Below are 26,424 nucleotides of genomic sequence, written 5' to 3' on the forward strand. Positions count from 1 at the left end.
GCTAGGCAGTGGCCTGGTAAACTTCCCGTGGCATCAAATAGACACACAACAATTGGAGAGTTGTTGAAAGTGGTGTTTTCTACGTGGTCCATGCTGAGACTATATAAAACAAGTACCAGTGGAACAAGCCAGTGATGTAAGGTAAAAAACGGTAAAGCTATGCCTGTAACAGGTCATGGAGGCCCATAGGGTTGTGAAATGTTGATGCTTCCACATGTTCTAGACAGCTCAAAGGTGGCGGTGAGGTTGTCAGCCTTACATGCTGACCGCCCTTTACCACAGAAGATTCTTGGTACTCATTTCTATTAGAGGCTGAGTCATACTCAGGGCCATAATGCTGCTGGAAGGATTAGGTCAATTGAGATATCCAATGACCTCACTGGGAAACAAACCCACAATCTTCCGGCTTGTAGCATATTGCCCCAACACCACTATGTAACCCCCTCCCCCCAAGTCATGAGACTAAAATATGGTTGTGAGCTGTGCAAGACTTAGAACCAAGAATGACTGCTGGCAAGGGCTAGCAGCAATTTACCTGACCCAAAGGCAGTCAGTGAAGACGTAGCATGCTGCGAAGACTTAGTGTGTGCTGTAGTCATGCAGGGCAGATGACCATATTTTTCTCTCTCACAACTCAGTCAGTGCAGAGTAATGAGACAGGAAAATATCATCATGGGTCCCACAAGGCCTGGAACCATGAATGACTATGCTGGGAAAGGCCAGCAATAATTTACCCAGAACTGAAGTCGCTCAAGAGTTGACAAGTCAGTGGTTAGCCATGACATGGATGTAGAGGAATCTACACTGTTAGAAGCTGATACCAAGAATTTGCTAGTAAGTTCATAACAGACAGAGGACTTCTGTGCTGCAGTGATCTGTAGAGTGTGTAGATTAGTGAGTGTTATAATTATTTGTAGTTCTGTGTCATGAACATCAAAGAAAGTCAGTAATCAATACAAACCCTGTGCATAGTCAACATGTGACACTCAAGCCTGTGCCTAGTCTAGAACATATGATCAGAAGTAGAAAGGGACCATGGACATTTGATATGTTGTTAAAATTAAATTAGGCTGTTCAACGTTCCTCCTAAAGAGACAGTGATATGAATGCAAGACGGTTACTTAGTGTCGCAACCATACTAAGGAACATAAATTATTCGGCATGACCATTAAGATCCCCTGGTATACTTAAAGATACCGATCGATAACATTGGTGCACGTGGCTAGGAAGGGTTAGGTTAGGACGTTCTGATCGTTCTGATGCTCATATGCTTTGCGTTCTTTACCACTGTTTCCTAGTCAAATAAGAGATGTATTACAGGGATTGTGCTAAGAAAACAAATGAAAGCACGTTATAAAAATTTGAAACTTTATGTCGCTTACGTATTCTGATGCTACCGCGGCGAATATAGGCATTTGAGGTTAGGATAATTTGATGAAATGGAGAATATGTTAACACTCGCAGAGACCCTGTGTAATAATTGTTTCCTAGAAGTGATGTTTAATGAACTGAATATCAAAGTTTAAAATGACTCTCATAGATTATTTCGCGTCGTTGTCAGATAATCCGTATTTTGGTGCAGGATTTGGGTTATTTGGACTTGGGGCAGGAGCAGCCGTACTGAGGAAGTGTTTTCAGGGCTCACTTATTTTATTCCGTCGGCATTATATGATCACGTTAGAGGTGCCGTGTCGAGATAAAAGCTACCAGTGGCTCCTTCAATGGATTACAGAGAAAGGCGCCCGACAAACACAACATCTCAGTGTGGAGACTAGTTTTGAACAAAAAGACACGGGACAAATTAAAACAACATATGATTTCATTCCCAGTGTAGGAACACACTTCTTCAGGTAATATTTGCATTGATGGTTACAATTTTTTTTTATATTGCTAGTGGGGTGGGACTAAGTCCCTTGTTCTGCGGCCACTTCTGGCCTATTGTACCAGCCCCAGATGATAGGTAAGGGTGATTGTTGAGCAATTGGTGGAATGAAGATTGGCAGGAGAAACCCAAGTACTCGGAGAAAACCTGCCCCAGCGCCACTTTGTTCACCACAAATCCCACTTGACCAGACCCACGCTGCCACGGTGGGAAGCCAGCAACTAGCCCCTTGAGCTATGGTGCGGCCTTGATGGTTACAATAGTTTGATGTAGAACCACAGCTGAAAATAATTTTGAAACAGCATGAAGTCCAATATCTCTGTGGTTCACTGTCTGGCACTGCCAGTGTATGGGCTGTATAGTATCAGTAAATTATATAATAAATTTTACAGGATTCAAGATACTTAAGGGTGATTTCTGTTCTGTCAGAAAATGTAATCTGAGAGGTTCATGTTATCACCAGAATGTCTTTTTGTTACAAATTCCAGTCATAAAGTACAGAAAAAAGAAGTTTGTTAATTGATTCAAACACTGATTGCCCTGGCTTGATTTAGGAGGCACCCCCATGGATGATACACCATCTATCCTTAGTGTAAATTAGTTCTTTATAGTGACATATGCAACATTATGTTCTATAAAATTCACTTTAAATTTTATCACTACATGTTTCAACCAATGTGGTCATCATTAGGTGTTAAAATTACTGGATGAGGAAACTGCTGTCTTCTGTTTCCTTGCTTGTGTTATTAATATATAAGTCCCCTAGATGTGCATGTGTGTTTAATTTGGTGGGATGTGTTCCATCTGTTGTGAGTGGGAGGACATGGAAAGAGGGGGGAAGAAAATTGTGTAATGAGGAGCTCCATAACTTGTATTCTTCACCATATCAATTGGAGGGGTCAAGTCAAGGAGGATGAAATGGGCAGGACATCTAGAATGCATGGGGCATGTAGGATTTTGGTGGGAGAGCCAAAAGGAAAGAGACCACTAGGGGGACCTAGATATAATATTATAATATAAAATAATATTAAAATAATAATATTATTAAAATGGATCTTAGAGAAGTATGATGGGGTGGTATGGACTGGATTGATCTGACTTATGATAGGGACCAGTGGAAGGCTCTTGTGGACATGGTAATGAACTTTCAGGTTCCATAAAGCATTGGGAAATTCTGGAATAGCTGAGTGACTGGCAGCTTCTCAAGAAGGACTTCTCCGTGGAGTTAGTTAGTTCAACAAGGCCACATTAACTGTGGTACAGTTACTGCAGGGCCCTGTGGTCTTCTGTAGCAGAACAGTTGTACCTAAAGTTCATGTTACATTTCATCCCCCTGAGGTACACCTCATATAGAAACACACTGCAAGGTTATGTGTATAGTAGTGATCAGAAGGTTGCCTCTAAAAATACATGTGCTGGGGCCCCAGACTAACTGAATCCAGAGTTTTTGCTGGTGAAGACACCATCCAGAGCAGTCTAACCTAAATTAAGCTAACATGACATTGACTGAAAACTGCATAAAGAATAATAAAATAAATTAAACCAAATGAGACCTGACTTGTCTAACCTAATGCTGAATCCCATTACATATGTTCTGTGTTAGCGTCACTGAATAATTCTGCAAAATGCACAGCTTACCTATTATGACTGGGTATAAATGTCAAACCAGCACAGAATGAGAACCAGTTTTATTTATTAATGTAAGTGAACTCCTATAGTGACTATACACGATGGTCAACACAAGTTTTTGCTCTCACAATATAACTTTCATATGATGCAGGTATGGAGGAACTTGGATTCGTGTCGAGCGCACAAGGGAACAACAAACACTTGACCTTCATATGGGGGTGCCCTGGGAGACCGTCACTCTTACAGCATTTGGAAGGGATAAGCATATGTATTTCAGTATATTGGAGGAAGGTATTTACGTAGTGTATATAACTATTGATCAGTTAAATCTGGCCCACTCAGATTCCAGGCAGCAGCTCACAGTAGTGCCTAAAATGTTTCTGATGGCTGTTAGAATTTTATTTCTAGTATGATACTGCTGGCATTTCTTCCGTTCTGCTATACCTTTTCTAATATATCATTTAAGGTTGCCATGGAAGGGCCATTCTAGGCCTACACCTTATGCATTCATTCCTGCTTTCTGTGTTGTTATCTAGGCTCTTTTCTACTTTATTGTTTTCCATCCCCTTATATTTGTCCATATCATTCATCTCCCCTTTCTTTCCTCCTTCTCCTTCACATTGACATAGTTCCATTGAAAGTGGTCTGCCACTTGCTCAAACAATGCTGAACAGATGGGCCACTTTATTGTCTCCTGTCCAGTTATAGGTGTCATTGCTCGCTAGGTGGACAGGGTATCTAAATACAAGTATATATCTGGTCACATCACTCAATTTCCTTTCCCCCAAATTAGTTTGACAACAAGGAAAAGAAGAATGTAATTGTTGAAATAAATAATCTCTTAACAAGTACCAGACATACTTGAAGGTATTTGCTAGCAGTATATACATAACACAACAAGAAAGAGAACAGTCATTGGTTGTTAACACAGAATTGGTGGCTGAACCTACCGTTAGCAAACTGTGGTCTACAAATGAAGCCCTGGTAAGGGTATCCCCCATTATTACTTCACAAAACAAGTGACATGCACACACGCATGCACGTGTGATAACGAACTTACTTGCTTAGTAGCAAAAGAACTGCATACAGTACTTATGAATGTAGTTGAACAGGTAATCTAATTGTTCTTGAAAAATACTGTCATATATCTAGGGGTGTGTGATTATAGATGGGATATTGATTGGTGAATTGGGTTTATTGACCACTTGTATACACCGCTCAGAACTGCACTTTACAGATCATTGACAGAGACTAGTGTCCTCCGTCTATTACAGTCTGCACTAGCTGTTTCCTGGCAACAGATTTAACTCAGTGGAGATTCTTGAGCTTCCGTGGTCACACTGTTGCTTTCTTGTTAGCACTCCGCACCTGAACTCATAGTGCCATCGTCTTGTCCTCCCCTGCATAGCCCAACTCTCAAGTCACTGCTCACTTGGAACTCTGAAACTCGACTGCCATATCTCAACTGAATTCTTCTTTATACTCACTTTGCATGGGCCAAATAGAGAACACCATTTTCAACAGTATCCCTACTGTTGTAGGCTTTTACCAATCCATTGCTTAGAAACAGGTTGCATAACCCTCTCATTCTGTTGTTACTTACGTGTATATTGTGGGCGTTACTTATCAGTGGCCACCTTTTACAGAGTCACTGCTTAGCAACAGTTCTGTACACCACAATACAATACAGAAGCAACAGGCTTATACATTCACATAGAAAATACAGCAGGCTTCCCCCCACNTACCTCATTGCATGCTGTTGTGTCACATTACTTTACCAGTATCCACGCAGCAGTGTACAATAAAGGCCCCCCCTTCCTGGCACTCCAACTGGTGACAATCCAAACTTGAATTTCAAAAACCACATTACATAGTATTTAGAGCAAGCCCAAGAAAGGGAATTTGCATGTGCACTGTTTGAAAGTTCTTGATGGAGAGAGAGACTAAGAACATCTCCACAACAGGTTTTACCATTCCAAGCTCAGCAGAGGGATAAAAGTGGTTGAAAGGATACATATGAGAGTGGCATGTTTAGGGTAGAGAGAATGGGAGTATGATGTCAAAGAAGGCATGGAACATAGGAATTACGTACACGTATCTCTGTGAGCTGGAAATGATGCTGTGTGCCTAACCCCTGCCTACATTCTTTCTTTCTCATATCTCTTCCATACCTTTATCCCTGTCCTTCCTTTCTCTTATAGTCCTTTCAACTCCCTTTTATTTGTCCATCCTGTTTTCCTTCTTCTCCCCATATCCCCCAGATTGACAGGAACTGGCCATTTTTATATGTTTATATGGTTGTTTTAGTTGTCCTTTTGATAATATAGATGGGGCCATCTCATGCTTGAGATATTTCATTGGTTATTGTGCCTCCTATTTTTTGGAGCTGGCTCCTACATTTATAAGAAGTTTGAGCAGGTTGCACTGAGGTTGTGCCTGCAGATTGTATTTAACACTTTTAAGTATCTATACGTGTTCTACACCTCTTAGACCTATGTGTATCCTTCATTTCTGTCCAGCAAGACAGATGGCGCTAAGGAAGCATGAAGGAAAAACCATCATGTACACAGCAATGGGTTCAGAGTGGCGACAGTTTGGTCATCCACGCAAGCGGCGGCCAATCCAGTCAGTGGTCCTGGACACTGGTGTAGCAGAAAGAATATTGTACGATGTGAAGGAGTTCATAGCAAATCCAGGCTGGTATAGTGACAGAGGTACTGTGTGTTTGTCTTCTTATTAATACTGATGAAGGATGTTCACATGCTACACTAAAACCTCTCTAAAACAGAAAACTACCTATATCAGAAAATATTCTAGTCTAAAGAATGTACAGCAACAGTGCAAAGTTTTAACTCTAGCAAACAGAAAATTCTTAAAACAGAAACACTGAAACACAAGAACCTCCTCCTTCTGATATCATTTGTACAGGTTCATGGATGATGACTAGTCACCAGTCTCTTCCATTATGTACACTGTCTTTCATTTTAAGCTAACTAACCAAAGTCATGGAGCTGAACCCTTCTTGAGAAGCCACCAATTGTGCATCTACTCAAGAACTTCCCAGCATTGTATGGAACCTCCACCCACCTACACCTTGATCTTCCCAGTGGTCTCTTTCCTTCTAGCTTTCCCATGAATATCTTATATGCATTCATCTTCTCCAAATTCATGCTACATGCCCTGCCCACATCATTCTCCTTGACTTGATCACTCTAATTATACTTGGAGAAGAGTACAAGTTTTGTAGCTTCTCATTATGCAGTTTTCTCCAACCTCCCATCACTTCATCTCTCTTCAGTCCATATATTCTCAGCATCCTGTTCTCGAACACCCTCAGTCTATGTTCCTTCCTTAAAGTCAGAGACCAAGTTTCATACCTATACAGAACCACAGGCAAAATTATAGTTTTATATATTATTTCTTTCTAGCATACTTTCCTTAATTTAAGAAAAATGAAAGGAGGCTTGTAAGGTCACCTTGATATCTGTGTCTCCATCCCCCCCCCCCACCTGAAAGCTATAATTGTTGCACTCTATTGTGGCTGTGGTAGTATACATGCAACACACAAAAACTACCACAGCCACAATAGAGTGCAACGATGGCATTCTGATCATGATATAGTGCTCAATATTGACATGCATGGAAGCACAGTGAACAAGTATACAGTGCAGTGGTCTCCCCAGAAGAACGGAAATTACCTGATGATGACCTGTGTGGCCAAAACATGTCAAAAAGTAGAACAAATATATGACTAGAGACATTTTAGAAAATTGGATAATCACTTTTAATGTATAAATTATGCTTTTAACAACATCAAAAAGTGTTGAAATACATTTCTAGTATGAAACATATTCCTAATGTGTTTTAAACTGTTGCATTAATGACAGATACTTTGATAAGAGAGGATGATTCCAACAGATAGGAAATGGTTAATGCTTTGTAGAAGGTTGAGCTGTACTGTCTGTAATCTGCTTACATTGCTCTTAGACAGTGTTCATGTTGCTGTTGCTTATGTTGAAATAGGCAGACAAGTAGATACCTCTGTGATGTTCACTTGTGTTCATGCCTTCTTAGAAGAGAGAGCCTGAGAGTGACCTCATCCACTTACATGCAGTTCTCATATTCGTCAGGTATCCCATATCGCCGAGGGTACCTGTTACATGGCCCACCAGGCTGTGGTAAGTCGTCATTCATCACGGCACTGGCTGGTGAATTGGAATTCGGTATTTGTGTGCTGAACTTAAGTGAGCGAGGTTTGACAGATGACCGACTTAATCACCTCTTGAGCGTAGCTCCACAGCAAAGCATCATTCTGCTGGAAGATGTGGATGCAGCATTTGCTAGCAGAGAAGAGAATGCCCAAGGTCAGAATCACTTAGTACACCAGACATCTGAAACCTGTGACCTGGTCTCAGGGGATCATATTTCTTTGTTTGTTTAGTTTTTGGGGGGCCTGCAAGCCTGTATTGTTTTCTTTAGAAATAGGTTAATTTTTTATATTTATTAGTTCTTTCATTCCCATATCTGAGGTTGCTCATTTACAGTTGCTTTGGCCAAACGGTCATGTCCAACCAAGGTTGATTAGTAGTGTGCCATGACAAGACAAAATATTACTCTTTCTAAATGCACTTCAAGTTCATAGTCCTGTTCTCTTTTGTAGTTCCTCAAATGAATCTAAATTGTTTCATATTCATTTTCTCACACTCCAGTATTGCAGACTGTAGATCTAATGCTGGGAGGTGAGCCACATGCAGAATTAAACACTTGTAGATATTTGTTCTGTTCCTCATTCGGTTTCATGAAATGACCTTTGCGCAGAGGAAATCCAGACTATAGATTACGGTATTGAATTTGCACATGCAAAGTGAGTGGTGTTACATTATTGTTCAAAAGTACCTATGTTTGTGAGCAAGTGTTTTAGACAGTCAAGTATACTTATCAAAACTGACAAGCAGATGTTGTAAAGTGAACTGAAAATTACCTCCTCATAAAATGAGAGTAGATATTTCTGACGCGGCAGAAAGGAAGTGGTGCCAGATGTCACATTAATGGTTAGCAGTTTAATCTGACATACCTACCAATGAATTCAGTGGATTCTGTTAAATGAAATTAATCATGAATGATATTAATATAGTATAACTTGAAATCTGCCCAGAGTGAAGTTCACTTTTTTTTGGCATGGTCTACTCTGTAAATGTTGCACAACCCTGTACCATAAAGTTGTCTCACTAACCCTGACTGCCACTAATTACAGTCTGATTTCACATCCCTCTTCTTTCAGTAAAGGCAGCATATGAAGGTTTAAATCGAGTCACTTTCAGTGGGCTTTTGAACTGTTTGGATGGTGTGGCTTCCACAGAGGCTCGTATTCTGTTCATGACAACAAACTACATAGACAGGTAAGTATGAGACATTTGAGGTTCTTACGGTGGCCAATATGAATATTGTCTTCTGGAGTGTGATGCCAACTAGTCTGCTGGATTGGTTCCCCCCAGATTTTGGTACTTTCTGCCAAACTACACGGAGTCACACTCCAAAAGACAGTAATCATCAAATTAAGAGTTCTTAAGTCATTTATTTGCTTAGTACTACAAGTGTCAAGTGACCCTTTACACAAATTACAGTATCTAACAGCAAGTGACATTTGTTGGCATTTTAAAGGAAAGTTCCCCTGCTTATGGAAGTTACAATAAAGAAGAGCAGCTCTGATAACCTAAAATGATGATTTGGCACTTTTCAGCTGCATGCATGCCTGTCACTGATGGATGTGTTCAGTCCCTTGTATATAGAACTGCTTGGGTGTCTAATGATCAGGGACACTGTCCAGTGGCTGATGTGGACAGCTGCCCAGGGCTTCCTGTGTTTAGGGCATTCCACTGTGCATGTGCTAGTACCGGATTCTTAAACTTTCCCAAATATATCTCAAATATATTTGCAGACTCTGACTTTTTGAAAATGAATGATAAACTTTAATATCATTGATAATTTTGTAATAGAAACAAAGTCAAAAGGAAGTTCCATTGCAATTTTCAGCAAGAAAATTATGTATTTATTTACAGAATTTAAGAAATATCCTTAATACCTAGTTCAATTTGTAAATTAAATTCATACGTCTGGGCAGTGGAAGTCCACCTGCTTCTCTTAGTACCTTTGGCTATATATGTTTAACATTTTTCATGCAATATCCACTTCTCCCAAAACAGCAATAAGTATTTAAGTAGGCCAAATCAGAGTGAATGCCAAGGGATTCAAGGAGGTTCTGCTGCATTTTGTAGGTCCCATTGCTTATAGTGTGGTATGTCTCTTCCAAAGGTTGGATCCAGCTCTTATACGTCCTGGTAGAGTTGATGTGAAGGAGTTCATTGGTTACTGTAGCCGTGAACAGTTGGAATTGATGTTCCTTCGTTTCTATCGGGGTGAAGAATCAGCAACTCTTGCATCATCCTTTGCAAATTCTGTTCTTAAATTTAAGAAACCTGTTAGTCCAGCCCAAATTCAGGGATATTTCATGTTCCATAAGGAGAACAAAGAAGAAGTTCTCACGAATGTGGACAAAATATGGACACTGTCATAGGAGTCAGTAATTGTGAGTAAACTTTTTTACATTTCTTAATATAGACTGAGTGAATGTGGAGTAATTTATATATCAGTTTTAATAAAATTGTATCTTAAAAGAGTATGTATTTTCATCCCACAATCAGCTTTTTTTTCAGTGATAATTTGCATTGGACATCAGGATGAGAAAAAAGGGCTAGCAAGAATCAAAATGGAATTTTGGAATCTGGGTCTGTTTCCATCCTCAATTGATGGAGTGGGAAACACCTATGCTCTTCGGTCCATTAGAAACAGCTAACCTCAGTCACTGGATCACTGCTATGCTATGCCATGCCAAGCTAAGCCATGACCTAGGTTGTCCAGTGATTGATGTTAGCTCTTACTAATGCGGGTTTTCTCTGAGTACTTCAGTTTCCCCTGCCAATCTTCATACCACCGAATTCTCCATCGTCATAATCACCTGGGGCAGGCTACAATAGGCCAATCAGTGGCCGCCGTGCCAAGTGGATCCAGTTGGACTCCACCCCCCACTAAGTGAAATGCACCCAGCAGAGTAATAGTCTCCCACCACCTCACCTGAGGACAGAAATAGATCCAGTTTCTGAAACACCATGTTTTTTAGAATACCAGATGATGGACAAACTCTGAAAACACAGTAATCCGAAGTGTTATGCACCATCATCAGAACCCTTTAGAATCTACTGCAAAACTGTAATATTTGAATTTTAATAACAATAATTTGTATATTTTTGACATTTGAAGGTTGAAGTTCATCTAAATTATATTTAAAATGTAGTTCCTACCTAACAGAAAACATGCATTTCCATTATAAAAATTAATCACATAATGCTGTTTGTGGAAACAATTGCTGCTTACTGTGAAAATCATATAAAGTAATAAATATAATGTGTGGGCAAAATGAAGATTTCTTTTTACGTAATGCCTTAAAGCATCAGTGAAGTAGCCCACAGTGCTTCAAATTCTGTCTTAAAATGTTAAAAAATATTTGTCTGGCCACTCACAAAAGAAACTACAAAATCAAGTTTAACCTTCCAACTCAATAACAGGAACTTAAGTTTAAAGTGGAGGAGGATCTGTGAACTCCCTGTTTTCATTCAAACAGCAAAGTCATCACGAAACAAGAAACACGAAAACACACAACTAACATTTAGAAATATTCAGCAAAATTCTTATAGGATTAAGAACATAATTTAAATGTAGCGCATAAGAGAATTGTTTCGATTATTTATATAAATTAATATAGAGAAATTTTTTAAGAATATTTTTTTACTGTATACTGTAAAAACATTTAAGTGAAATAGCTAAGGCAGAATAGATGGAGTTGAGATGTTGATATCAGATTGTTAATAACTGTGTTTTACTTGCTATATCTTCTTCTTTGGTCCTCCCTTGCCACCTTTACCCTTTCCCTTTTTATCTTTGCCCCTCTTGCTCTTCTTGTAAGGCCCAAGTCCTCGCCGAACCATAGTGCCTCGCCACCAAGCTTGGATGATGGTTGCCATGCGGTACAGGAAGGCCTCATGTGCTGCTTTAGCTGCTTGTTTTTCCTTGTATGCCAAGTAGGCATCTATTTCTTTTTGGCGCTCCTGATACTATTTAGAAACAAACACATGAACGGTGTGAGATTTGATGTTCTCACAATAGTGAGTCTAAGATTATAATTTTCTGGGATGTGACATGTGTAGTCTGTCCTCCGAAACACTGGTACCTGTCTAGCAGGCTACATGGCAGCACAGTAACAGGGAACCATATCTTAATCTAAACTGAGTTTTTCCTGTTCCTAAGAAATACAAGGATAATTAAAAAAGAAACATTTTACTGTAACATGCTTTTAAGGCAGAAGTTGTTTCTCTTTAGCCTGCTTTCCTTATGGAAAAAAAAATTAGGCTTATAAGGTCACCATATTGTGGCATGTAGACCTGTTGCTAGGCAATGAACAAAAAAATAAACAACTACACAATAGGGTTCCCATAATTAAAAAAAAAACGGGACATTTTCATTTTCCCCCTAAAACTGGGACATTGGGTAAAAAACATGACAATAAAAATTAATAAACACAAAAATCAGTGATACATTATACATTAAACACTGATAAATTTAAACATACAAAAATGAGCTCAAAATTATTAATTTAGAAACATGACACAAAAAAATATGTAGGTCATACTCTGTGAAAGCTTTCCCAGATTCACCGGAATATTTATCTGATTTGTGAACCTGTTCCAGAAACACTTTTTCTTTCGATATTTGGGAAAGGAAGTCTGAACAAGAGAAATCTTTAAAGTAGGTTTTCACTCTTTCTATTTGAAGTTATTTTTTTTTCACCTGACCATAACGCATTTGTTATTGAGAAAACACGCTCAGTTTGTATATTAGATTCTGGCAGTGCCAAACAAAAACTAATTAGACATGTCATGTTAACAGCATTTATGTTCTCCTCTGTAAATGAGACAACATTTCACACCACTTCTCAGTAACGTTTTGGTAATTTTTTTTATTCTACACTTCCGATTTCTTTTGCGACATTTTTGCACACGTGAAAACTCATCGAACAAGTGATCTTCATTCAGTGACAACTCAGGTACCATAGGCTTCATGAAAACAGTTAACTTGTACACTGTTCCAAGCCACCTTTTCACTTCAAATTGATCCAATCCATAGGCTGAAAAGGCATAAGAAATGTCAAACATCATTCCTGAATATATTCAGTGTAGGTATCATAGAAGCTTTCTGCATAGTTATTAAACTTTTCAATGGTTATATGTCCTTCTCTTTGTAGTTCTTGCAGCTGATCTATCACAGCAGTTGTAACATATCTCTCTGTCTTCCTACAATTTAACTTGTCTAACAGTTTGCTAATTTCATTCTTCACTTCAATTATTGTGGTATCATGCTTTTCAATACCTTTGATTGTCTGGGAAAAGGTTTCTAATTGGGTGGCAAGGAAATGAAAGTGAGTTTAAAAGAAATTCTGAAAGCTGATGGCCACTTCTCAAGGGAAAGGAAATCAGATGTTAATGCAGGGACAGTATCAAAAATTCTCTGTACTGCAGGCAAGAGGGAGAGCCATCTTGTCTTGTTATGACCCAAAACAGTTTTATCCTCTGTTTTGGTGAATTCACAAAATGATTTCAGTTCCTCAACTCGTACAGAATAAATGTGGAAATGCTGCTGATCTTGTTAATTATTAACTGAAGATCAACAGGTAAGCAGTCTGCACCACGTATGCAGGACAACCTATACCAATCAAGTTGGTTGATGTTTTTCTTGCAGTTTGTAGTACAGATTATTCTTCCCTTTCCTCTTCTATTATCTGCTGATACTGCAGTAACTTTTTCAAGGATATATAATTTCTGTAACACTTCTGACACATAAGAAAGCAACAGATCTGAAGTTTCACCACCTAAATTAAGTAACTCTGTCACCTTGACCATCACACATTTCTCTCTGTGAAACTATCTAACAATTAGGGGCACTAACTTTTCGTCAAGATGGTTAGATGAGTCAGTCAATACTGAAATGAAACAAGCTTCTTTTAGCTCTTGAAGAATCTGTTTTGTTGCAAATGGCACAATAACATTGGTGATTTTGCATTTTGTTTGTGAACATGTAAATGTATCGTTGAAAAGTTTCCTCATGACAGTGGTAGTGCGGTCCATGGATTTGAAGCTGTGGTTGTGCACTGCAGTATGATATGCAAAGGTTGCTTCCTGTGCTGCTAGTGATAACTGCTTTTCCATTTCACTAATAATCTTCATACTTAAGCAGTTACTTATGCTGTTATTGGAAGCCTCCTTTTGAACAGCCATTTTATTATTTTTTTTCATGTGACTGACGACGTCCAACTGGCCACCACGTGGAATGAAAAAATTCACATTGCATAATGTGCATTCAGCATTCGCATTCACACCTTAAAAAATGGATATTCACTCTTAATACTGTCATTAACACCACATTTGCGTTTTGCCATCAATGTATGGATGAAGACCAACAAATTCTCACAGGGTCTCACAGCACAACATAATAGTTGACAAAGAATGCAGAGAATGATACAAACAGAACTCCTGTTATGGAAGCAAATCAGAATACTACCAACATAAATAGAAAAGAAGACATATTGCCAACAGAAAAACAAATAATTTGTGAAATTGTGTTTTGTAGATTAGCCACCACGAGTGTTAACATCATTATAGAAATGCCAATTACAGAGAGTTGCATCTGTTACCAAGCAGTTATTGATAGAAATGAACGTTACAGAAGAGCACTTAGAAAGCAGAACATTTGAAATAAATCCGGGGTAGCGGAACATATGAAAAAATGGGATGAATTGGGAACCCTACTATACAGTGGTCATTGCTAGGCAGTGGCCTGTAAATATCAACAGAGGAACGTTGTTTTCTGTGCGGCCCTTGCCAAAATGTTATAAGCAGGACAAGTCAGGAGTCAGGCAGTCATTGAGGAGTGAGTGAGTGAGTGAGAGGACTGCTGCAGTTCTGTTGTTGTGAGCAGTTGCGGTTAGAAGCTGGTAGATGAGGAACCCAGAGAAAAGGGGATGTCCACTGTTGGAATCCACTACCATGCAACAGTTGTGAAAACGTGACTGTGGACACTGGTGTGTGTGTGTGTGTGTATGTGTGGGTGCGCACGCATGCGTGTGCATGTCCATTAAATCCAATCATCAATCCAGAACCCATCTATAGTCATCCTACATAAAATGAAAAAATAAAAACTCTGTGGCCTGTAGTCCGCAAGCGAACTGTACCGACCAAATGACCGCTGCTTGTCGGTGAAGTTAGTGCCAACTTTTTTGCAGATAGAGGGTGTTGCGTGGTCAATGTAACGGGTCCCCATGGCCATTAATCTCGGTTTTCTAGACTGGAAATAGAGCCTTAATTATCCTCACGAGGCTGAGTGGAGCCCGTTCCAGACCCACTACTCTCAGAAAATCTGGTAGCGCTGGGAACTGAAGCCGGGACCTCTGGATCTGTAGCCAGTAACTCTGACCACTAGACCACAGAGGCGGTCCACTACATAAAATCACATGACAGTAATATATGTAGGTTTTTACATGCCACACCCTTTCAACTTTTGAACCAACTGTCCAGATATTACAGTATCTTTAATTGCTTATATCTTTATAAACTTGAAATACTTTTTCTCTTTATTTTCAGTTTGAGTACATTTTAATTTTAAAACATACCAAGGAAGCCAGAGCTTGAAGTTCTTTATATTTCATTGCGCGTTTTGCTTGTAGGTTTTGAAGCTCAGTCTCTCTGTCTTCCAATTCAGTGTTATACTTTTCCATCCATCTTTCAATTTCTGCTTCCAAATTCTGTGAACATAAAGTCATGCTATGTTAATTGAACACATAACTGCAATTTTCTGTCCAAACCTTTTGGATTTCAGTTACATATTGTGATCTTGTAGACGTTATAAAAAACATTGAAAATATAAGATTCTGGCCCTGTAAGCCTTGTATTCTTCTTATAGCAGGAAAACAAAATAAGTGGTACTTCTTTTGGCACAACACAGCTGTAAAATTTACTGTAACTTGTCTTAACTGTAATATGAAATAAGAATGACACTAAGTATCAGAAACCTAGACTGAATTATTATTAGAAAGTATTTATTTATGTTGCACTGATAGTTAAAAATGCTCATGTAACTGAATGTTAGGTTCAACTCCTGCGAAGTTCAGTACTTCAAATGTAGCACTAAATGAGGTGGGAGTATGCTGCAATGTTTCTTTACAGCTACATAAATAATTTCTCAGGTAAAGATAAAGCTATCTCTGTAACAGGCCATAAAGACCAATAGGGTTGTGAGATATCGAGGCTCCCACATTTTCTAAATGTTGGTGGTGAGATTGTCAGCTTTATATGTCAGCTGCCCTTTACCCCCAGGAAGACTCCTGGTACTCAGTTGACCCCAGGGCCATAATGCGGCTGGAAGGATTAGGTCAGTTGAAAAATCCACTTGCCTCCTCAGGAATCAAACCTGCAACTTCCCATCTTGTAGCATAGTGCCTCAACCATGTTACCGCATGCCCCTGCATAAACAATTACTACAAAACATAACTTGAGCTCTTGAAGTTTAGTTGCATTGTATGTTAAAGCTGCTGCAATGTTTTGGCATTCATTCCTGCTCCCTTCTTCAGAGTCAGTGCAGTGGAAGGAGGATGTGGCCACTTATATAGGTCTCACAAATGGAGTGAGGTGCTGTGCAAAGGGAACAGATCTTGTAAATAAGAAGAAGGGTTGGAGGATAAGAAGTACAGCCAGACTACTTAGTCTGTATCTGTCTTCCCAGTCAAAAGTGTGGGAGTGTTTGACAATTTTGGTGCCTTCCCTGATGATGTGGGGACAGTAAGCATTGATATGTGTTGTAGCAAAAAATGTTTGAATATTACAGGTTTACACATTTTCAAATTTACCATTACACATGGTTACTTACTGTGATGGCTTGCTTCAGATACATTTCAATTTCAACATGGCTCCTCAGTTCCATGTCTGTGCTGTCTTGGAGGTCTATAAGTCGATCCTGCAATCTCTTTTCAGAATGAGAAAGCCGTGCACCATTCTGTTCCTCTCGTGCTCTCTCCCACTTAGAAATGTACTTAAATTTCAGGTCATTCATGAATAATGTATCATGAATTTCATCCTACAGAACAGTAGAAGTTGTTAAAAGGTTCTCAGTGTCTGTTGTCCTTTCTTAGTTATGTGTGTCCATGTGTGATGTTTGAAGTTCTCACTGCAGTGACTTGTATGATAGTTTTGTCAGTAGGTACCAATGTTTTGCACAACTACCATACTACATGGCATTGCACCTAGAAAATAGTGGCCTTAATCATTTCCATGTGTCTCCCACAGTAACTTTTGCACCAGTTTATTTTAGTGAAACCAGTATGATTACGATGCTGATCCCACAAGGGGTCACCCCACATTTTTTGTTTTCAAAATCCTACCTTTATGAGATTTCCAGACATCATGACAGCAACTGTGAAGATGTGACGTCTTATGGGACGTGGTGCCACAAGGTCTGGTAGATCATTACCAACATTTTGACAGAACATGGTGCTTGAATCATCATATTTGCAATGAAAAGTTGAAAAATACACCTGTGGACTTCACTGTGTTATTCTGTCTGTACATAACAACTTAATGGATAGTCATAAAATTTGATATTGCATAGTTTTAATCAATTTTGTTTACATGCTCTAGTTTTTTTTTTAATCAGGCAACAATAATGGACACTACATGAAGATCTACACATGTTTCTGTGCACATCTGTGCCATAACTTACTAAATATTTATTGGAGCAAAAATTTGTTTCAGCAGCATTTGTAGAGAAAAGTGAAATATTAATTTTATATGCAATCCAGGTTTTTTGTGAGTGTCAGTCTTCATGATAGTGAACAAGGTAATGAACATGCCAGAATTGTCACCCCGTGTATACAATTTGTAACTAGCATAAGTTGTGTATGTTTGTGAAACATGGTCTGTTCCCGACCATTTTAGGGCAGCCTTACCCTGTTTGTTACCATTCTGTCTAGTGTGGCTTTTAAAGTAGGCCATAGTTGATTATATGGATGGTTTCTGACAATTGATGCTCTTGGCAATTTATGGGATTTCTTCGTATCTTTTCTAGCAGAATAATTTAACAAGATTTTCACTCATTTATGGAATTTATTTTTCTATGTAGCTTCTCATAATTGAGTGCTTAGTTTTAGTTTAGGTTCAATTTTAAGACAAGTACTTTGACTTCTCACTAGGATTTACATTTTAACCCAATGAAGCATGAGACTCATATAAATAACATATTAGATTTGAGGTTCTCCCAGCTGTGACTAGTACTGTCTTCTGGAATGTGATGGCATGAAGTCTGGTGCAAGGTTATCAGAATTTTTTAGGAATGCATCTTCAAGGTCAAAGAATAAGCCAAGCATTATGCAAGCAGAAAACTGAGTTGTGGTTGCTGGCTTGCTTCCCATTTGTGCTTATTCTAAAGTCATAAAATTAAGCATCATACAAGGTACAAAGGTAAAGCTATCCCTGTAACAGGCCATGGAGGCCCATAGGGTTGTGAGATATTAAGGCTCCCACATTTTCTAGACAGTCAGCTCACAGATGATGGTGAGGTCAGCCTTACATGACAGCCGCCTTTTACCCCCAGGAAGATTCCTGGTACTCACTTCTGTTAGAGGCTGAATTGACCTCAGGGCCATAGTGCGGCTGGAAGGATTGGGTCAATTGAAAAATCTAGTGACCTCATTAGGAATTGAACCCGCGATCTTCTGGCTTGTAGCATAGTCCCCCAAGCTACTTGTGTTTTTTTATTTCCTATTACACACATATTTTGACCATAAAAAGTCGTCATCAGATAATATACAAATACACAAAATGGTACCTTCAATGCCACACATCACTGCATCAACATATCTATGTTTTGCCTTCAGAGGCACCCATTCTACCACATCTGCATGCAAAATTCTACCTGAAGCTCCAATACTGATTTAACTATATAATGCTCAGAACTTAATACAACATAAATAATATAATATTCTGACATTGAGACCCATTGCCAAGTTATGTTCCTCCAAAACATCAGCATTTGCACGCAAGACTGTGGCAGCCACAAGGTTGCAGTCTGAACAGTAAATGCCGTGAGACCCTCAAAACATAAGTTATTATTTCTGATTGGTTTCTGGCATTGTTTGGATGCCTTGCTAAGACTGCCTGTTACAAAATACAAGAGCAAGAAACAGTTTGTGGGAACTGCCCACATTCAAGCAAGTGTGACAAGACAAGCGTCATTGCTTAGCAACAACGAGTAAACAACGGTTGCTAGGCAAAAGCGAGTAAACAGCGGTTGCTAGGGAACTTGTAAACACGGTGTCTGGCAACAGCAGTACCTATTACATAACCGTTTTCTTCATGTCCTTCGGCCTGCACAGTATACACAGACGGATAACAACAATAGTGAACAGCTTGAACACTGAACTAGAATTGTAGAACGGTAGAAGTGTCACTGTAACTCAGTGTATCTTCTTATGTAGCCTAGAGTCGGACATATAGAAGATACACTGAGTTACAGTTACGTCAGACGGAGACTACACATCAGCCTTATAATTTGCATTTCACAAGCTATGCATGTACATGTAGAAACATAACATTAATAATCCTTACTTTCAGCCAAGCAATAGTGTCAGATTTCTTATTCATTTTATCCATGCCTTTCTTCAAGTCTCCTTCCAAAATATTATGAAGTTTATTAGTTTCCTTCACATTTCTTTCTTCTGCACTTATAAGTTCTGCTTCTTCATTCTGTTGTTGTACCTCCAACTCTGATACTTTCACTAGAGTCTTGAAGGATTTTTTTAATTTTAGCTCCTCTAAAGTCTTCTGTAAAATTGCTTCAAGTGTTGCTCTGCAAAACAGTACATACCATAAAGGATCCAGTGACATTTCACGCACACTGTCATCTAAACATATTTCATCCACTAACCCTTTCACCCCTGCATTCTTCAAGCACTGACAAAGCATACAGATAATTCTTTTATTGCAAATGTTGAAATCAGTATTACAGGTTTTACATGCATACCCAAAGGACTACTGTTTTCCTTGTTATTCTCTTGAGCCATAGTCTTTGAGCAAGAATAAAAATTCAGATTATCAAAGAACATTAACACAAATGTATTTAACATTGGTGCAAACAAGAATAGAACAAATGGGCAGTGAGTACACTGGACATTGGTCCAGTTGATGCGTTTTGAACACATGAATATGTTCAGAGTTAACTTAAGAACCTGGATGTCTCCAGTACTGGGACCCTTCACCCAAGCACACATTTGAGCAGTAATGAAACTGAGTACTACAGTCTAGTGGTTACCACTCCTGCTTTGTTGTTAAGGTGTACTGGGTTTGAAACTTGGCCCACAGACAGGGTAGCTTGATGTATTTTCATACTTTATCCCAGCCATTGTAGAAAATGCTGGCATGGTACAGACCATGACAACTCCCTTTCATATCTCCCAGTTCACAAATAATGCAACATTCAGTGTTACTGTATCAGTGGTTTATATGTGCACTTGTGAACCCAACTCAGGCTATGCATCGAGTGCCCCCGGTCCATTTCTTCCTTCAGCTCCCATCCCTCTTCCCAGTGTTGAGTGATGGCCCCACTGAGCTTCACTGCTTTCTGGTACCTGACATCAGGAGGTTGAGTTCAAAATTTTGTCTGGTTTCTGTCTAAAATTGTTTTACTTTGTGGCCACCTCCTGATCAGGCAGTCCAGTACCTACTTGGTCTGCTAAGGTAAGCTGGTTGGTGTTATTTAATTTGGGGAGTTGTGGGGGGCTCATTGAGTGGGCAGATCACATGCAGACTTCATTAGGACTATTTGGATTTCAGCCATCCTGCATTACTTGTTTTTTCTTTTTAATTTTTTTTTTTTCCTGGCTAGGATATTGTTGCAGTTAGGAATGAGTTTTACTTGTGTTGTGTTGAAAAAGTGTAGTTAAATAACCAAAGAAGGGGACATCAGTCAATCATAAATATCCCTCCAACTTTTATTTCCCCTGTTCTGTTTCTTTTTTTCCCTTAGCACTACAGCCCCAGTGGGTCTAGGCCTACCCCCATGAACGTTCTATTTCTTTACTTCTTCCAAATAGATGCAATCAAATTGTGGGAATCGATCCCACAACCTTCCAGCTTGTCACAGAGTGCCTCAACCAAACTACACTACTGTGTGACCCCTCTAATTTCCTATAGTGGTTAATAACAACATGGCCAATGTGCATGTGGGAGCAACATGAGTGCCATGGAATAAAAGAGTGTAAAATGATGCAAGATAATGGATCTTTCATAAATATTTGGCTTTTGGGGGGTGGGGGGGTAGAATGTGAAGTAACATGGCAGCCATATAACATTTTCTTTGCCTTTCAGTTTGATTATGATAACTAATGACCCTTTGGAGAGAGACATGTGAAATTAGTAAGGAGACAGATCATAAAGATAAGGGAAGGAACATATTAGATTTTATAGAACTACAGCTATCCCAACATTGACATTCAGATCTGAAACATGAACACTGGCAAAAGACTGGAACAGCAGAAATTAAATTTCTTAGGAAAGTGTTGGGATGCATATTAAAGAATGAAATTAGAAACAATCTGATTATAAATGGAACTAAATGTACTGTACTTAAATAACAGAATTCAGAATAACAGATGTAACTGAATTCATCAGAATGGAACATGTTCCAAAACAGTTAATGGACTATACACCTAGATGAACAAGATCCATTGGACACTGGAAGATCCAAACCATGATGATGATTGAACCTGTTCCTGTGGCATCAACATCATTACTGAGTTTGCCAAAGGTCACCAGTTGGCGCATGCTTGTAAGCCAGGCATGAAAAAATAACTTTCAGAGCTTTCATTTCTGATGACATAAATCAGATATGTGCATGACAATTAGTTTCCAAGATATACATTTTTTATTTTGAATACCTTTCATCCAGTCACCCTATGCCTTCAGCTGTTCTTGAGTTTCATGTGTACAAACAAACAGGTTGACTGAGCGAACTTAACGAGCATTCCATTAAAGGCACATGTGCCTAAAATGGTTATGGTCACCTATCAACCAGACCAGAGGCAGAGAAAATAGGGAGATAAATGGATTTTTAAGGAAGATTTTTTTATGCATGTAACAACATGTTTATAACCTGTGGTCACAACATCAAAATTGTTCAAACAGAATCCATGGCCAAATGTATCACTGATATTTCAGTGGTTATGTTTATATTGTGACTTATTGTGCATACCGGTCTCTCTGGAGTTTTATCATCTTCTTGGTATCTCTGGTCGCCTCTGCTTTTCCACTTTTTTCTTCCAATTCAATCTTAGTTTGCTCCCTATCTGAAAATCTAATAAATACACCATATTAGAGTCCAGTGGACTCCTCCTGGATGATCGGCCATGTCAACATGGAGCTAATATCCAGTGTTTTGGAGACTCTTTGTCTTTAGCTCAGGATTCTTCTGTGGTAGCAGGAGCAGAGGCACTGCTGGACACTAGCTCCTGCACATTGCCCTGGTTCATTACCCAAGAACATTCCATATGGTCACCACAAAAGCTTTGAATCCCACACATAAAATTCATCACAAAAATTTACTTCCAATGAAAATACTTGAATTAAGCTTTCAAAGAATATCATCAAAAGCTCTTGTGCATAAGAAACATTGTAATGAACAATATACAAGGGTCATCTTAAAAGTAAAGAGCATTAGTACACGTGTGCTACTTGCTGAATTTGCCTGATACTTTCTTTTCCCATCCTCCCTACAGTCCAGACCTGGACCCAAGTGATTTTCACTTGTTCACATACTTGAAGCAGTTTTTGCTGGCGCACACGTGGATAGTGATTAAGAAGTGTAGAAGACGGTTAAAGATTGATTCAATGGACTGGTGGCAGATTTCAACATGCAGAAGAGAAAATTCTTGACCCCACTAGGATTCGAACACTGACCCCTCAGTCATCCAGCCTGTAACTAGTTGCTATACTGACTATGCTATTCTGGCTCCTTTTAAATGGAATGGACAAAGGGCTAATATAATGTATATCCATACTGGTATACATTATGCACAAAAATGAATCACTGAACTGTATAGGTGCTGCCATGACTTTTATCAGCAGAGCCAGATGAAACTTTCTTACATATGTTTAAACCATGTAAGGCTATTTTTACTCATCACCTTAGTGTACTCAGGAAAGGGGGATAATTCCTTTAAAAAATACTTTCAACTGGTGGGGGCATGCGGTAGCACAGTTGGTTGAGGCACTATGTTACAAGCTGGAAGGTCATGGGACCGAATCCTGATGAGGTCATTGAAGTTTCCAATTGACCTTAACCTTCGAGCCACACTATGGCCCTGGGGTAGACTCAGCCTCAAGTAGAAATAAATACCAGGAATCTTCCTGGGGGGTAAAAGGCAGCTGGCGTGTAAGGCTGACAACCTTACCGCCATCTGTGATCTGATTGTCTAGATAATGTGGGACCCTCATCTCACAACCCTATGGGCCTTCACAGCCTGGTACAGGGATAGCTTTACCTTACCTTACCTTTTACTTTCAACTTAATAAATGTTATCTTTCCTTCTTTTTTAATTTGATTTGATTTCTTCCAAAAAAATTGGGGGGATCCCCCCTTCCCACAAGTCATCAATGTTAAGTGTATATTTAATATTTTCTTCCTGCCATTTGCAGCATACAACCCTTTTAAACCTGAAGTTCACCTAAATAATCCTTAATACTTCAGTCACTGTTGCAAACAAGGCATACTGTGTTTTGGGATACAATGTAATGTCATCTGGTGAAACCCGACTGATGTTTTGGAAGAATACATCACCTCCATCTTCAGGCTTGCTCTTCTTGCTACTTACTTCATGCTAGTTTCTTGCTTGGCTTACTACTCCTTGACCCTGAACATGGAGTCAGTATGTTCCTCTGAAATGTTGGTCAACTGTCACCAGACTGCAAGGCATTATATCTCAAAAGTCAGAACTCTTCATGGTCAATGCTGTGAGGCCCTCAAATTGAACACATTGCTTCTTCAAAACAATGACAAATGAACCAATTAATGCTGTGTAGGGAAATAATAACTGTTTATTGGCGGAAGCACATAAAAGCAGTCATAATTTCCTTGTAGAAATTTTTGTGATGAAATGCTATATACATTTCTAATCGCTAATACTCCTGCACACAACATCCTACATTTACAGCATTTCAGAAGCACGCACCTTTCCTTCAAACTCCTATATTGCATATCGATTGAGCCAGTTGCCTTTCTGTTAGTTTTCCCCAAAATGTACATCTGATCAATGCAATCTTCTAACACAGAAATAACACCAATCCTCTCAATCTTTGACAATTCAGCAACATGAGAGGCTGGAGAATAAAAAGACGTCATGTCATCTGTCTCTTCAGATGACCTGAGGAAATCGTTACATACATCCTGTCTCTCTACTGCAGATTTTACTGTTGTAACCATATCAGCTGTTGTCTTTTTGTTGCTACCTAATGAACTTCCTCCCTCATCTGCAGTGTCTACTAAAAATTCATTTGATTTTTCAACACCTCTTGAAATGTGAGTATTTGGTACAAATTCAGACCCTTTCCCACACAGTCTCCGATCACCCACCATCTTCACAGACATAGAGACTGGCATTACGCATCCTTTTCCATTTCTTCTACTGCCATTGCCTACAGATTTCTCCACATTTCCTTAGGTTCTAATGAAGTATCTGATCTTATACACAGTCCGCTGCAACTGTGGTAGTCTTCATAGCATTACCATGAACAGTAGTCATTTCATATATCTGGTTCCTTGACCTAAAAGCACAGAATACAGGGGACATCAAGTAGAGCGCAGATCTTCACACTTAGGGAAAGATTATAAAACAGACAGCTACAGTGTACTATACTGTCAGAGGTCAAGTAATGTGCTAGCTTTGTGAATTAAAACATGTAGTCCTCTTTGTGTTAACCATCAAATAACTCTGTACACTATAATAGATACAAGAATACCATGAAGTGTATTCAATTTTTAATTAATATATAATTAGGAAGCCCAACATTTTTCATTCTCAGATGGCCAGCTTGAGGGGCATCCGATGTTAAAAGAGACCTTTCATAATTTACATGAATTATTTAAAACTGTTGTGGGAGTCTTTTAACACTGGATGTTCTTGAAGATGGTGGGATGAGGCAGAAACATTTTGGGTTTCATAACTACTATTTATTAAAAACTGGATATGTGATATGTTCTTGCATTTATTCTAATATAAATAGATTATCAGTAATAATGACTTCTATCAAACTCTACATTCTTCTTCATGGAACTGAGCCCTTCTGGAGGAACCACCAATTCTGCAGCTACTCAAGAATTTCCCAGCATTTTATGGAACCCAAAGGTTCATTACCGTGTTCACAAGAGCCCTCCACTGGTCCCTATCCTGAGCCAGATCAATCCAATCAATACCATCCCATCCTATCTCTCTAAGATCCATTTTAATATTGTTCATGCATCTGTGCCTTGGTCTTGTGGTCTCTTTCCTTCTGGCTTTCCCACCAATATCCTATATGCATTCCTCATCTCCCCCATTCGTGCTACATGACCTGCCCACCTCATCCTCCTTGACTTGATCATTCTAATTATACTTGGAGAAGAGTACAAGTTATGAAGCTCCTCATTATGCAGTTTTCTTCAACCTCCTGTCACTTCATCTCTCTTCGGTCCAAGTATTCTCCTCAAACACCCTCAGTCTGTGTTCCTCCCTTAATGTCAGAGACCAAGTTCACTCCCTTACAGAACCTCAGGTAAATATCAAACTCTACATACCATTTAAAATCAAAATAAGTATTAGTGCACACATGTCTTCTATGAAGTTTGGCAATATATCTAACATAAAAAATAAGCTAATAAATAAATAATGGATCAAACTTATGGTGTCTAGTTATATTGTTAATGGATACATACATATATTTCACATTTCACAAGTCCAAAATACAATGGACATGAAACTGCTCACAAGCATAACACAAACAAAGCTTACTACAGCACAAAGTAGAAGTTAGAAGATGCGATATAAGGTCACGTGTTCCAAAGTGAATAATTAAATTTTGTATTGAACGAATACCTGAAGATGACCCTTTATGAGTAGAAACATATAGTGTTGATTTTAAATCAATCAATAAAAACATTGTTGTGTTTTGATGGTTGAACGTATTTAAAGTCTTAATAGCTTTTTAATTGTAATACACGCAACAGGGTGCAAACAATAAAAATAACTCTCTTTAAATATTCCCCAGTGTATTAGAATAACAAAAATATTATACGCAACCATTCGCGTAACAGGGTATCTAAAATATGGTTGTCAAAGACGTTCACACGGAAGTGCATTGTACAAATTATGCATGTTTAAGCCGTTAAGGTAAAAACCGAACATGCAAATATTGTCAAATACGTTTTTTGGAGAAAAGCGCTACCTCTGTATAAAAACGTGTGCCTTTGGCCCCCTGTGCCTGAGCAGCGGGGTAACAAATCTGACCACTTACTATCTTCAACACGGGAACAAAATTGATCGCGTCAGTGACATTCTTTAAGTTATACGTGTCCCTTGGGTGGTGCAAAATGAGCAACAAACCTGCCAAAGCTTCCCAAAAGAACTCTATTGAGAAGCAAGAGGATAAATACGTTAAATGATCCCAAATGCAGCCATTGGAAACCAACCAACCTATCTTTAACATCGTTCAACATTGATTGATTTGTAATTT

General features: G+C 38.9%; 2 protein-coding genes across 10 annotated transcripts; one reads left to right on the top strand and one right to left on the bottom strand.

Annotated features, from left to right (window-relative positions):
• Positions 1-1,170: 1,170 nt before the first annotated feature.
• LOC111875325 (mitochondrial chaperone BCS1) lies at positions 1,171-14,824 on the top strand. Of its 2 annotated transcripts, XM_033755785.1 has the most exons (7): positions 1,171-1,850; positions 3,663-3,802; positions 6,031-6,225; positions 7,642-7,875; positions 8,793-8,910; positions 9,824-10,097; positions 13,983-14,824. In XM_033755785.1, the coding sequence occupies exons 1-6, from the start codon at positions 1,528-1,530 to the stop codon at positions 10,083-10,085; spliced, it is 1,272 nt and encodes a 423-aa protein (XP_033611676.1). In that variant the 5' UTR covers positions 1,171-1,527; the 3' UTR covers positions 10,086-10,097; positions 13,983-14,824. The 2 variants fall into 2 exon arrangements, with proteins under 2 accessions (XP_033611676.1, XP_023727244.1); XM_023871476.2 differs by lacking the exon at positions 13,983-14,824 and having other exon boundaries at positions 1,172-1,850; positions 9,824-10,187.
• LOC111875324 (dynein regulatory complex protein 9) lies at positions 7,779-26,409 on the bottom strand. Of its 8 annotated transcripts, XM_023871471.1 has the most exons (8): positions 26,295-26,381; positions 23,889-24,480; positions 21,914-22,015; positions 19,273-19,513; positions 16,541-16,747; positions 15,288-15,419; positions 11,449-11,679; positions 7,779-7,851 (listed from the first exon to the last, which is right to left on the bottom strand). In XM_023871471.1, exons 2-7 carry the CDS (start codon positions 24,314-24,316, stop codon positions 11,452-11,454), a joined length of 1,338 nt encoding a protein of 445 aa, XP_023727239.1. In that variant the 5' UTR covers positions 24,317-24,480; positions 26,295-26,381; the 3' UTR covers positions 7,779-7,851; positions 11,449-11,451. The 8 variants fall into 8 exon arrangements, with proteins under 8 accessions (XP_023727239.1, XP_023727241.1, XP_023727236.1 ...); XM_023871473.2 differs by lacking the exons at positions 7,779-7,851; positions 26,295-26,381 and adding an exon at positions 26,385-26,409 and having other exon boundaries at positions 11,443-11,679; XM_023871468.2 differs by lacking the exon at positions 7,779-7,851 and having other exon boundaries at positions 11,443-11,679.
• Between the last annotated feature and the right edge of the window lie 15 nt (positions 26,410-26,424).

This window comes from Cryptotermes secundus, unplaced genomic scaffold, assembly GCF_002891405.2.
Source record: "Cryptotermes secundus unplaced genomic scaffold, Csec_1.0 scaffold1789, whole genome shotgun sequence".
In the NCBI taxonomy this organism is placed as follows: domain Eukaryota; kingdom Metazoa; phylum Arthropoda; class Insecta; order Blattodea; family Kalotermitidae; genus Cryptotermes; species Cryptotermes secundus.